The sequence below is a fragment of the Chiloscyllium punctatum genome, chromosome 1, assembly GCF_047496795.1.
Source record: "Chiloscyllium punctatum isolate Juve2018m chromosome 1, sChiPun1.3, whole genome shotgun sequence".
In the NCBI taxonomy this organism is placed as follows: Eukaryota; Metazoa; Chordata; class Chondrichthyes; order Orectolobiformes; family Hemiscylliidae; genus Chiloscyllium; species Chiloscyllium punctatum.
The window spans coordinates 109661904-109677094 of NC_092739.1; the positions used below are offsets into that span (position 1 = coordinate 109661904).

The window sequence follows — 15191 nt, forward strand, 5'->3', positions numbered from 1 at the left end:
ACTCATCCAGGCATATGGAGAGTATTCCATTGCATTCCTGACTCATCACCATGGGGACAGGCTTTGGGGAGTCAATTGCACGTAGTAATGGTAGTGAATACACAATAGACCTGCTTTTGGAGACACAATATGGTCGTGGTTGGTCCAGTTCAGTTTCTGGTCAATAATAAACCCCAGGATGTTGATAGTGGGGGATTATATCATAGGAAAATGGTTACATTCCATTTCTTGGGGTAATTGATTATTTCTTGAGATTGTGAGACACAAATTTTACTTGCCACTTGTTAACTTAGGCCTGACTGAGTCACGGCATTGTTAATGTGGCATGGAGCTCTTCATTATGTGAAAAGCTGTAAATTGAACTGAACACTTTATAATCATGGGCAAATATGTCTATTTCTGACTTCACAGTGGAAGGAAAATCAATGATGAAACAGCTGAAGACAGGTGGCCTAAGACATTAATTATAATATTTCTTCCAAGTTTCCTGATGAATCTGTGTTGGCAAGTATGGTGTAGATGTGATTTCAACTCTTTCAAATATTTAAAGAGTCAATAAAATGATAGTGAGCTTTCGAGTTAGAACCAACAAATGAACACACGAGCAGTGAACAAGAGGAGACCACTCAGCCGTTCAAGCCTGCTCCACCACTCAAGAAGATTATGGGTGACCTGAATTTAACCTTAACATGCCTGCATATCCTCAATAATCTTTCATCCCCTTGGTAATCAACAATCTATCTACCTCTGCATTTTAAAAAAATTAAAGACCCTGTATCCATTGCATTTTGAGGAAGAAAGAATTCCAAAGACTCACAATTCTCAGAGAGAAAAATGTTTGCTCGCCTCTGTCTTAAATAAGAGTCACTTTATTTTCAAACTATGACTCCCCAGTTCTACATTCTCCCACAAGGGAAAACATCTTTTCAATATCTACCTGGAAAATTCTGTCAGTATCTTACATGTTTCAATTAAATCACCTCTGACCCCTCTAAATTCAGAGGATAAGGGCCTGTCCTTTACTCATAATGTAATCCATTTATTCCAAGAAAGGTAAACTCTCGACATGGATAAGGGTGGCCAAGAGCTGTGCTTTGATCATATAATGCATCATTTGATGCACTCTGGAAACAATGAAAGATTGGAGAGAGATTCTCTCCCATTGCAATGCAAGTTAGAAAACTGCTATTCTTTCGGCAAAGATATAGATTGATGTGGTCCAGGAAGTCAGCTGCTGAAAGCCTGTTTCACACTCCTGGGTTCATTGCAGGAAGCACTTTGGTAACACAAGTAGGCCAGAAAAAGTGTATACATTTTCACATTCTCCAGCATAATGTTGTGTGCACAATCCTGGCCCTCTTACTCGGCCCTGTCAGATCGACTCCACCTCAGGATTTCTCACATTCACTTACCTTGCAAGTACACTAATCATTCTCTTTCTACACACTGTCTTATCTATCTATACACCACAGCCATTCACCCTGAACCTTAAGCAATTTTTTTTTTTCCCCCGCTGGTCAGCCTCCACAAATTCATTACATCCATTGAGAGAACATTTGCCATTACACTCACTTACAGGCTTGTGATTTTCTCTGTCACAGAAGAGACCGCAGAATGCCTAAGTAAAGGGACAATGGATCCCCACAGATTCTGCAGTTAACAGCTGCAGCTGAGGAGATATGTAGAGTTTCAATATCCTTGACCAGTGGAAATGCAAAGATTAGGACCTCCCAGTCACCTCATGGTAGATTTAGATATTTATTTGCACAATAATAAACTTATGCTGACTTGAGTTCCGCATCATCTGACCTCACCTCATCTAATGCAGAAACCCTTACCCATGACTTTTTTACCTCTTCACTATTAATCTTAATCTCCACTATTCACATTCCAATCTCTCTAAGTTTAAGGTCATCCAAAATGTTGCTGCCCATGTCTTTAACTCATACCACAGATTGTTCCCCTATTACCCACATTATCTGCTTTGTCTCCCAGAGAAATAAATCTTGTTTTTAAAATCCCTTGATTTTGATTCCTGCTGAGCCTTGACCCTCCCAATCTATGTTATCTCCTCTAATATCACAATTCTACAAGATATCTATCGTCCTCCACTTCTGGACTCTTGTCCATTCCTAATTATAATTATTCAATCAATAATATCTGTGTGCTTAGTTATCTCGTTCCCAGTCTGTGGCATTTTCTTCATAACCTTCACTGCCTATCTTTCCATTTTCCTTTCTTAAGATACTCCTTAAAACATATCTTTTTAACATTAAAGCTTTTGGTTATCTAAGCTCATATCTTTTTCTCAGACTTGGTGCCTTTGTTTTATAATGCTCCTGTGAAGCACTTTGAGGCATCATTTTAGTTTACAAATGCTATATAAATATAACTAATTATTGTTGTTCTTCTAAAACTCAAATATGCAAAGACCAATCTTGAGAGCCATTATCTTGAAAGGATAAATTGTGTTCTGAATACATTTAACAACATCTAAAAAAAGAGGCAAAATATTGAAATTACAGGGAATCACTTCTTGTTTTTACATCAAAGCTAAAAATCACACAACACCAGGTTATAGTCCAACAGGTTTATTTGGAAGCACTAGCTTTCGGTGTGTTTTTATATCAGTGATATTTCTTACTATGAGCCATATTCAATACCACCTATATATGTAGTCAAAGAGTCATAAAGTCACAGAGTCATAGAGATGTACAACATGGAAACAGACCCTTCGATCCAACTCATCCATGTCAACCAGATATCCCAACCCAATCTAGTTCCACCTGCCAGTACCTGGCCCATATCCCTCCAAACCCTTCTTATTCATATACCTATTTAAGTGCCTTTTAAATGTTGCAATTTTACTAGCCTCCACCACTTCCTTAGGCTGTTCATTCCATACATGTGCCCTCTGTGTGAAAAAGTTGCCCCTTAGGTCTCCTTTATATCTTTCCCCTCTCACCCTAAACCTATGCTCTCTAGTTCTGGACTCTCCCACCCCAGCCTTTGTCTATTTATCCTATCCATGCCCCTCATGATTTTGTAAATCTCTATAAGGTCACCCCTCAGCCTCCGACGGTCCAGGGAAAACAGCCTCAGCCTATTCAACCCTCCCTATAGCTCAAATCCTCCAACCCTGGCAACATCCTTGTAAATATTTTCTGAACTCTTTCAAGTTTCACAACATCCTTCCAATAGGAAGGAGACCAGAATTGCACGCAATATTCCAACAGTGGCCTAACCAATGTCCTGAACAGCCACATCATGACCTCCCAAGTCCTGTACTCAAACTCTGACCTGACGGTTTAAAATTTAATAGCTATGTTCATCTTCAACATGTAATGGAGGATTAAGCAAAACTCCCTATCATTCAAAATACTGGACAAAACCTGGGACTTTTCAAAACTTTTAAAAGTACAAAGGTAGCTGGACTATGTTCTATACAGACACAGAGATAGCTGCCTAGAACTATTGTTTAGCCCAAAAATCCAATTCACACCTTGACTCTAAATGAACAATCAACCAGTTCTAATACCCTAGACTGAAACTAACTTTTACTCTCAGGCTACCCTATCCCAGCCATTATGGAGGCTATACAGATATCAAGTCATGCAACTTCAATCAATATTCCTTCAGAGAGATACCAGACATTTCACTTAATTCAAAATATGTTTACACCTACTCACCTACTCAGGAAGACAAATGACCTCAACAGGGGACACCAGTATCACAATGGAAAGTGCAGATTTGGCACAAAAATAACAGGCCTGCATATCATCTGAGAGAACTATCCCTACATCCACTGCCAGAAGAGGGATCCCAAAGAACCACCACCTAGAGAGATTTCCCTGCAGCTACCACTAGGAGAGGGATCCCAGGGTGACTCTCCCCGAGAACTATCTGCACAGCAGTCTCCAGAAGAGGTATCCCAACTGCAATCGCGAAACCTACCGAGGGACAAAAGGCAACCGAGCACGGCCAGCAGGCCTGAGAACCACCAATCCAACCGACACCACAAGGCCTCAGGCACATCCTGAAGTGAAAACCAATCCACAAAACCACTAGAAAGTAAGAAAACCCAAGTACTCACCTGATAAATCCAACACGCGTCCAGCTGCATCAGCGGACTCAATCCAGACTGAAGGCCTGCACCATCCAAAGTCTTCATTGCGACACTGGATACAGCAAGTGGGAGCAGCCACATGTACTTCAAATTCAGACTGGAAACACACCCTTCTTACTGCAGGGTTTCTGGGTTGAGATCAGTAATTAGCTAATCTTTAAGTGATCCAAATCAACCCCAGATCCCTGGTTCTGACACTGGACTTATTTAGTGAATGTGCAATGAAGAAGGCACCAGACACGTGTTTCAGGGCAAAATAATCTCTGTGTTTATTTAAATACAAAAAGATAAATGTAATACAGGAAATAAAAGACAAAAGCAATAAACAAATTTTGTTTGGCTGCCTGTCTTTTGTGTGAAAGGGCTGAAAGCAAAGGTTTCTAGGTTTATTACATAGAACAACTAAATTATTTTGTTGTTTAAATCCATTCTGCTAAAGTTACTATATTGTTACTATATTGCTAAGTCTTTTGTTCAAGGTACAAACCGGTGTCTGGATTTGATTATTCACAGTATCTGAGGCTGATTATTCAAAAGTCTGGTCAGAAACCATTAAGGTCTATTTTGAGGGTCTTTGAAGGCTTTACTTCTACTGAGTCACAAATACAGAAGTAGAAAGAATGACTTGGTTTGGCTGTCTGTCATCATGTTGTAACAAATGCAGCAGCTCCAGCTGTATTGATTTCTTTTTTCTATGCAATGTAATGTTTAATAATCTAAAGGGTAAAATTGACAATGTTCAAATTTGTCTCAAACAATCATTTTTATGCTGGACAAATGTAACATTTACTTATGATGGTGGTAAAAATGGATTATACATTTTTGATTTCCATCAACTGATTTCAATACCTGGCATCTTTTATTGACCAAAATGCTTTTAAAAGTAGGAAAACAATGATTTATAGTGTCTACTGTGGTCACCTGACCAGATTGAGCCAAGTTCAAGGAACCAGAGTGAAGAAAAATCAGTCTGAGCTGAAATTAACATCATTTCAAAAAACGTATTGTAATTCATAAGTGTTTCTCTGGTTACAGCCACACCTTTCTAGACTTTTCACCTATTGGGTTGAAGGTCCTGTGCAGATTATCCAGCTTTTTTAAAACAAACAATGAAGCCAGACATGGGAATAAACAAGAGAACTTTATTTCAGGTTAACTGCTTTTAGGCAGAGAGAGAAGAAACTGAAACTGCAACAGCAGAACTGGAATGTTTGTTCACTCCTTTTCTGTGTATTTCAGCTTCTTGATTATGTAGCATTCGATAATAAGCAAATCTGAAATATCCTTTCGCTGGAACTCCAGAATGTCTGCAAATGTTCCTACTTTTGAGGATACATATAATCAATTAAGTAAACACTGCCTTGTGATAAAGCTGAAAATACCAAGCAATCTAAGAACTTTTAAACTGCAGGTTCTTTCATCTTCCTTTTTATTGCTAGACTCTTTTATTAAACTTTATACTCATAATCTTGCATGCATGTTTGATGTCACATTTTACGATTCTTATCGGGGTAGGAGATAATAAACTTCCTTTTTTGTCTACTCAAGAAAGCCTTGTAATTTACCCTTCAATTTTGATTAGTATGATATCTGAATTGATGTGTGATAGAATTGCAACCTTAAAAAAATGAAGAAGTCTCATTTTTGTGGCCAGCCAAGGGGGCTAAAAAGAGAAGATCCAATTCACACCTTTTCCACACTCCCCACTCCACCATTAGCTGGTCTTACCTGTAGCTCATTACCAGTTCAAATTCCCCACACCAAAGTCAAAACAGTTATTAAGTTGTAAGAATTATATGAGCAAAAATCTCCTCATGTTGATTGGCCAGCATTCCACAACTGCAGCCTCAGTGAGGAAATGAGGTAGCCCTAGACTTTCAGCAGGGGAGTACATATTAATTTGTTCACTGAAGAATTGTGGCAGTTTTCCCTCATAAATGTATGGCACAGAACTTTAAAAGACTCTCTTCTATTCCACTCTTTTATTTTCTGTAAATCACCTTGTCATCACCAGCAAGAAAATACTACAGACTTTCATTAAATTGAAACGGGCAAATTAAACTGCTGCTTGCTCAGCTGTGCCACTCATACTGCAACTTGACAGTAAAATATGATCAATTAAATCTTACTTAACAAACCATAAACTTATAATTATAATTTATTTTCCTACATATATGATGAGCATTATTATAATATGCAAAGTACTGCTTTGGGAACTCAGCAGAAATAACCTACTTTTGCATGCAGGTTAACTGCAGTGTCTGAAGTGAGATTATTAGTTTAAAAAAATTTTTTTGGGCATATTTGATGATATTTTAGCAACTTCATCATGGAAATGCATACCTAGATTCTGTTAATGGAATATATAGGTCTTACCATAAGCTCCTGTGATCTGAAATGTAATGGAGAAACTGGTAACATTTGCATTGGAACAGTCATCATACCCTGAAGTATAAAACATAGGTGTTCTAACCTCTCCAGATTCAATTTTAGTGTGTCAGCTGTATCTCAGTTAGTAGCAAACTTGGTTTTATTCAGATGTCATGGGATCAGGCCCTAAAAAATACTGGACAGACTGCAGTGCAGTATTGAGGCTGTCATGCAGTAGCAGAGGTGCTGGTTTTGGAATATGTTAAAAGGCCACTTCTGCTCTGTGATTGACTCTCTTACTCTATTTCAAAGCAGAGATTGAAGTCATCCTAATGTCCTAGTAATATTTATCTCTCTATCAATGTCATGTAAATCGAGTATTTCATTGCTATTGACGTGGTTTCTTGGATCAAAACCACAGCCAGAATGATATATCTGAGGTGCTGCCCTACACATCAGCTCTTGTAACAGACACCGCAGAGAAGATGTTCTTTTCAGGATGTTTATTAACAAAACCAGTTATTTACAATATTATAATGTCTCAGTTCAGTACATAGTCTGGATTCAATGCTTACTGCTATTACTGTACATTACTGCAACCTGTCTGACTGAGAAAACAGGGCCAACTGCATTGCATTGGGAAAGCAAAGTCGGAATCCTTACACGAGAATATCACATGTCAGAATGGCATGGAACTGTCCTAATGGTACCCTGAGTGTCTAGTTCGGAATCGATGGAATAATACAACAATATCGCATTGGTGTTTGAGGAGGCTTGCCATATGCAAACTCCTACATTGCAAGAGTGACAACTATTCAAGAGCATGGTTCTAAAATGATTGGATTGCTGTAGTGATGTATTGTGCTCATCAATACAGAGGAAAAACAAACTGAAGATTTCTACTGCTCTTCGCACTACCAGTTCCACTCAAGTTCCATGACCAATAAGTGGAACTCAGCCATCAGTGTGAATAATGTTAAAAAGTGCAAATTGTGAATGTATCTTTCATGCTGGCACACAGAGGTATGTTCTAATCAGATGGCTAGGAGATTGCAGTGACATTGACATTACTAATTAATTGACTTTAGTTCACCATCACAACCCTGTTATACAACACTGACGTGAAACACAGGCTGTAGCTATTTGCAGGACAGACTTTGAAAGTCTGGGCCTCTTAAAAAAAACATCATGTGGGTGTTACTGGTTGCACCAGAATTTCTTGCCAATGCATAATTGCCTTTGAGAATTGATTAAATAGTTTACCAATGGTTCTTCAACAAGACCACATTTTCTTAAAAATAACGTACTTACTAACATTCTGTTTTGTTTCCACCAAGTCTACCCAGCTCCTGAACTCAATACAGCCTCAGTTCAAACAAATAAAAGGGCTGAATATCAGACGTGAGGTTAGAGAGAATGGCCTTGACATCAAAGATCCATTTGACAGAATATAATATCAAGGAGTCCAAGCAAACCTGGATTCAATGGGAATCAAGGGGGAAACCCTCTCCTATTGAGGTCAAAACAAGCACAAAAGAAATGAATTGCTTTCAAGAAGACTCTCAAATAAATGTTGATCTGGCCAGTGATGACCACACAGTATGAACAAATAAATAAGGGAAGGTGGTAGTGAGCTAACTTCTTGGACTTCTGAGGATTACTTGATGTCAGTATATCTGCACACTGTAAGATAGGGAATTCCAGGAATTTGACCCCAGACAATGACTGAATGAATAGATCCAAGTCAGGGTGGTATGGGTTGGAGGGAAGTTGCAGGTTGAACTGTTCTCGGTCTTCAGCTGCCCTTGTGCATCTAGGTGGTAGACTCCATGGGTTTGCAAGCTGTGAGTAAATGCGTGCATACTCCCTTTAAAGAACAACAGGTCACACACCCAATCATACCACATCTAATGGAATTATTCAAGTATTTTTAAACCAATTGATTTTAAAGCTGATGGCATATTTTAAGTGGAGTATGTCGAGATTGGCTAGATATGTTGAGGGTCTTCTTGCCAAAGGCTAGTTGATCTTCCTCTTGTCCAAGGTGTTGAGGAGATCTGGTAGGGTGGAGGTCGATGGTAAGGCCACTTCTATAATGTTGCAAGAGGAAACTACCTCCTGGAACTGTCCTGTCTCATTTTGTAAAGGGAACATCTAGACAAGGGACAAGGCAGTGGATATCAGATGCATGACAAGCACTTGGGACATTTAAGTAATTAAAGAAATCAGTTTTCTAAGATCCAGCGAGAAACCTTTCAAAAAACTTGACTTAGCCAAAAGGACAAAATATTCAGCTTAAAGTTATTTCCAAAAGCAGGTTGTAAGAAATGTATTTGTCTCAAAATGGAAGCATGCACAATTTGCTGCTTTGATTCATTTCACTCAGCTCCATAATTAATACGCACTATGCACCTCTCACACCAGATTGCTAGCCTTTACATCACAGCTTCAGGAAACTCACTATATTTATGTAAATTTCACAACGTGAATCGTGAAGGTTAACCTGATCATGAGTCCAATTCTCTTCAAGAGGTATTCTGATGTCAACAATTTTAGTAAACAACAAGAGTATTGACAAGGTTAAACCTCAATTATTATGGAAATGTCATTTGAATTAGGCTTTACACCACATTTCAAGAATTTTGACCAGCATCCAACACCAACATTCAACTTTCTAATGTATTGTGACACACTGCTGAATAAAGGGAACTATGGAGCTATGAGGGAGGAGCTGGCCAAAGTTCAATGTTGCAATACCTTAGCAGGGATGACCGTGGAGGAACAATGGTGGATATTTCTGCGTATAATGCAGAAGTTGCAGGATCAGTTCATTCCTAAAAGGAAGAAAGATCCCAGGAGGAGCCATGGGCAGCCGTGGCTGACGAGGGAAGTTAAGAAACATATAAAGTTAAAAGAGAAAAAGTATAACACAGCAAAGATAAGTTGGAAAACTGAAGACTGGGAAGCTTTTAAAGAACAACAGAGGATCACTAAGAAGGAAATACGCAGAGGAAAAATGAGGTACGAAGGGAAACTGGCCAGTAATATAAAGGAGGATAGTGAAAGCTTTTTTAGGTATGTGCAAGGCAAAAAAATGGTTAGGACTAAAATTGGGCCCTTGAAGACAGAAACAGGGGAATATATTACAGGGAACAAAGAAATGGCAGAAGAATTAAATGGGTGCTTCAGATCTGTGTTCACTGGGGAAGACACAAGCAATCTCCCTGAGGTAACAGTGGCTGAAGGACCTGAACTGAAGGGAATTTATATTTGCCAGGAATTGGTGTTGGAGAGACTGTTAGGTCTGAAGGTTGATAAGTCCCCGGGGCCTGATGGTCTACATCCCAGGGTACTGAAGGAGGTGGCTCGGGAAATCGTGGATGTGTTGGTGATTATTTTCCAGAGTTCGATAGATTAGGGGTCGGTTCCTGAGGATTGGAGGGTGGCTAATGTTATACCACTTTTTAAGAAAGGTGGGAGAGAGAAAGCAGGAAATTATAGACCAGTTAGTCTAACCTCAGTGGTGGGAAAGATGCTAGAGTCTATATTAAAGGATGAAATTACGGCACATCTGGATAGTAGTAACAGGATAGGACAGAGTCAGCATGGATTTATGAAGGGGAAATCATGCTTGATGAATCTTCTTGAATTTTTTGAGGATGTAACTCTGAAGATGGACGAGGGAGATCCAGTAGATGTAGTGTACCTGGACTTTCAGAAAGCTTTTGATAAAGTCCCACACAGGAGGTTAGTGAGCAAAATTAGGGCGCATGGTATTGGGGGCAAAGTACTAGATTGGATTGAAAATTGGTTGGCTGACAGGAAACAAATGGTAGTGACAAATGGCTCCATTTCGGAATGGCAGGCAGTGACCAGTGGGGTACGGTAGGGATCTGTGCTGGGACCGCAGCTTTTTACAATATATGTTAATGATATAGAAGATGGTATCAGCAATAATATTAGTACATTTGCTGATGATACAAAGCTGGGTGGCAGGGTAAAATGTGATGAGGATATTAGGAGATTACAGGGTGACCTGGACAAGTTAAGTGAGTGGGCAGATGCATGGCAGATGCAGTTTAATGTGGATAAATATATGGTTATCCATTTTGGTGGCAAGAACAGGAAGGCAGATTACTACCTCAATGGAATCATTTTAGGTAAAGGGGCAGTACAGAGAGATCTGGGTGTTCTTGTACACCAGTCAATGAAGGCAAGCATCCAGGTACAGCAGGTAGTGAAGAAGGCTAATAGCATGCTGGCCTTCATAACAAGAGGAATTGAGTATAGAAGCAAAGTGGTTCTTCTGCAGCTGAACAGGGCCCCGGTGAGACCACACCTGGAGTACTGCGTGCAGTTCTGGTCCCCAAATTTGAGGAAAGGCATTCTGGCTATTGAGGGAGTGCAGCGTAGGTTCACGAGGTCAATTCCTGGAATGGCGGGATTACCTTACACTGAAAGACTGAAGCGACTGGGCTTGTATACCCTTGAGTTTAGAAGACTGAGAGGGGATCTGATTGAGACATATAAGATTATTAAAGGATTGGACATTGGAGGCAGGAAACATGTTTCCGCTGATGGGGGAGTGCCGAACCAGAGGACACAGCTTAAAAATACGGGATAGACCATTTAGGACAGAGATGAGGAGAAACCTCTTCACCCAGAGAGTGGTGGCTGTGTGGAATGCTCTGCCCCGGAGGGCAGTGGAGGCCCAGTCTCTGGATTCATTTAAGAAAGAGTTAGATAGAGCTCTCAAAGATAGTGGAATCAATGGTTATGGAGATAAAGCAGGAAGAGGATACTGATTAGGAATGATCAGCCATGATCATATTGCATGGCGGTGCAGGCTCGAAGGGCTAAATGGCCTACTCCTGCACCTATTGTCTATTGTCTATTGACTGCTAACTTGCAGGCCCTGAAGATTTAGCCCATTGTTTTACAGCTAAAGTATTGCTTGCATTTTATGAAAAGGCATTTTTAGCTGAGTGGATCTTCTAATCAACATTATTTCTTACTTGTACCATTTTACATCCAAAATATTCATGATAGCTTTTTCATTACCTTTAATACCTGTGTGGAGAGAGTCCTTCTTTTTGCTCTATTTTGCATTACACCATTTGTTTTTAGGACCATGAATATATAAATAGTAGATATTCAGTTAAGGTGAAGTTTAATAGCGTTACTATTTTGTAAATTTTAAATGCATTTTAAATTTATTCATGAATTGTTTTCAAGGTTTCTCATGAGGAAGGCAAGGCATTGGCAAGAGAGTATAATTGTCCATTTTTTGAGACTTCGGCTGCTCTGCGGATCTACATTGATGACGTTTTCTATGGCATGGTACGAGAAATTCGAAGGAAGGAAGCTTTGCCGTCCACTGTGAAGAAGATGAAGAGAAAAGGGAGTATCTGGAGGAAGCTAAAAAGTTCACTCAAAAAAAAGGAAAGCACAAGTTGAAAGACACCATTTTTTTAATTGAACAGGCGTATCTGTGGTAATTTTCAATCTGTACATTCAGAACATCAAAGGTTATTCTGACAGTTGATTTATTGAACTACGTTTAGCAGACTTTACAACTTAAATTTCCTAAAAGTATAACCCTTTTACATGCCAACATAGGTGAATAGTAAATATTACGTTGGCTGGATTTCAGTTATATAGAATCGTGATCCTTCCTGTTTAGACTGTTAATGCTTAAATTCAACAAAATAATTAGGCTCTTTTTGATGTTACACATGTAAATATGTATGCTTTCTTCTTTGATTTCTATCAAAGATATCTTTCATAATTTCTACGAATATTGGTCCAGTGTAAGTTTAGAATCTAAAACATAATTTTATAAATGCTTGTGTGCTTTGTGGTCCCACTCTTGTGCTTTACATCTCTCTCATTGTAATTGTGAAGAAAATATGGCTGGGGCACAGTCATGTGAATTAGAAATCTGGTGATATATTTGAAGAGACCAAATACTCCTATTATTTATTTCTAATTGCAAACAAAAAAAAAGATATTTGTTTATTGGCTTAACCATTTTATTAGTCATTGATGATCTATTAATATTTCACCACCATCTTTTAATAGCAACTTAGTCATCAGTTTTTTTTTTAAATCAAACCAATAAATGTAGGTTATGAAGCAGCTTCATATCAGATTCAAAGCATTAACTACAAAAACAAGTTGCTGGAAAAGCTCAGAGTTCTCCTTCCCCAGTTCTGAGGAAGGGTCACTGGACCTGAAAGTTAACTCTGATTTCTCTTCACAGATGCTGCTAGACTTGCTGAGCTTTTCTGGCATCTTGCTTCTGTTTCTGATTTACAGCATCTGGAGATCTTCTGGTTTTTATCAGAACAGTAAATGTTTTTTGGCAGGCATATTGAGATTCTCCAGTCTATTCAGTTTTCACACTGATGAATATACTGGGTAGAATCTTTCCTGTCCCTGAATTATTTGAACATTGGAAGACATTTGAGAGAATTGCATTAGCTGGCCAATGAGAAGCCTCCTGCTATCACATTTTCTGACCAAGTGTTAAACCTCCAAGATGAGATTCTCGCACCTGCATAGTGAGAAGTCTGTTTGCATGCATTATGATTATATGCAGTTTCCCATTCTTTTACCTTGAAATGCACATTGAAACTAAACGGTAACAATTACTAACATGAAAGCCGAAACAATAACTTGGTGACTCCAGCTCACATGCTCCATCAGTCGCCAACATCTCAGAGTACACTACTTTCATACATCCTGGCCCCTCTCTGCCCCATCTAACTGGAATTCCAGGTCTCACTTAGTAAAGTGAGATATCAGTTACCTTCTGTCAAAGATGTCAAGGGCAACAACAACTAACCATTTACAGAACCAGTGGGCTCTCAGTGCTTAACTGGGAGCGCAACTGACCTTTAGAGATGACACTGGCAGGAGGCATCCTGGGATATCCAGGCAGCTGGAAGGACCTCTGCCTGTGGCAAGGTAGAGAATGCGTTAAGCAGAGCGCTATGGGAGGTAATGCATTAGTAATGAGGTGAGTTTGGAAACTTAGCACAAAAATGTACACCAGGGCTCACAGAGGGAATTCCTTCATGAAACTCATAAAAATTGACATAGGTGATTTTTGGTAAAGCTCAATCCATTCATTTCTGTTTATTCTTTCACAGAACTTGGCATCACTAGCAAGATCAATATTTGTTGACCATCTGCAATTGCTCTGCTGGGTCATTTCAGATTGTAGCTAACCATATTGCTGCAGGTCTAGAGTCACATGTGGGCCAACTTTTCTTCCATAATGCCATTACTAAATCAGATGCTCATTTCATAGCCACCATGACTTTCAATTCTAGAACGGTATCAATTGAATTTAAATTTCACCAACCACAGTGGTGGGATTTGAACACATATGAATTTAAACCTCTGGCTCATTAGTCAAGTGACATTTCCAATACTCTACCGGCTCCCATGACAAGAAAGTAACACCATTCGTTACCACAGGCAGAATTGTAATCTATCAACAAAATAATAATGTTCAGGAAAAGTTATTCTCAAACTTTGCAACATTATCCACAAAATTACTTATCAATGCTTTTCAAAAGTGCTACACATACTCCACACCTTCTCCATCAACTTTGGTCTGTCACCAACCACCCATAACACTTCATTGATAATACCCCAACATTGCTGTAAAGCAAAATATTCTGCAAATGTCTGTGAATAACAGCTTAGTTATATGTGTAGTCTTCAATGACATTTCGGTCTCAGATCACATCTCTCACTTGCCACATATGTTATTATTTCATACTTGTACCCAGTTGTCTCAACTTTCATTTTCGTTAAATAGCCACAAACATGGTATTGGTCCAATCACTAAATCATAGGTCTCTATGATTTCAAATGAGATATTGTAGGTGAAGGAGTAACACTGTAAAATTTTAACAACATGAGGTCATGTACATCAAATTGACAGTTGAGTGTCCGATTGCTATTTATTTACCAGATTGGTTTATACTGCACTGTTAACTCTCTGGAGGGTACTTCAGAATCATTGGTCCTGAAAATAATTTTTGTATTTGTAAATGCTATATTGATCAGAAAAATAAAACTCCTTTGCCTTTTTAAAATTCTAACTTCTGAGACAAACACAAATTAAATGTGGTATTGTACTTGATTGATTTTTTTGTGGGTGATATACACATAAATAAAAGCGTTAGTATTTCTACAAAAAGTACATTTATCACCATAATTGCATTTTTATTGGAGACATACAAAAGACCGATTTCTCTTTTCATAAAGCATTGTCAATAGTTCTCCTTTATCGCACTAACAGAAGTATTCATGCCATGACTCCACAAGGCCAGTCAGTTAATTGAATATTTTAGCAGCATTGCCCTAGAATGGGTTGTGTCAATGAACTGACATAGCCAATCTCATTTAATTACAGGAATGATGATTGGAATATTTCTCTGAATTGCTTTTTATTAATGCAGTGAGCCATTTTCTATTTGTCTTTATTGAAAATGCCATTCTTAATAGTACTCTTCTATTCAGAATGAAGCAGTCTGCTCAGCAATTTGGATATTCTTGTTGTATCCAGCAAAATTTATTGTTGTTAATCAACAGCTCTGCAATCAGTCTTACTGTGAGAGAATCATTTTCTGTGCTACAAGAATTACGGCCTGTATTTTGTTTCTAACTCCTATCCTCT

The 15191-nt window shown here is 38.7% G+C and overlaps 1 protein-coding gene across 3 annotated transcripts in view; it reads left to right on the forward strand.

Annotated features, from left to right (window-relative positions):
• The window catches only part of rit1 (Ras-like without CAAX 1), a 326724-nt gene extending 312058 nt beyond the window's left edge, over positions 1-14666 (forward strand). For all 3 annotated transcript variants that reach the window (XM_072571920.1, XM_072571911.1, XM_072571930.1), the window contains one exon: positions 11732-14666. In XM_072571920.1, coding sequence (XP_072428021.1) covers positions 11732-11953 — 222 coding nt within the window. In that variant the 3' untranslated portion in view covers positions 11954-14666. The remainder of the gene's footprint in view (positions 1-11731) is intronic.
• Positions 14667-15191: the final 525 nt, after the last annotated feature.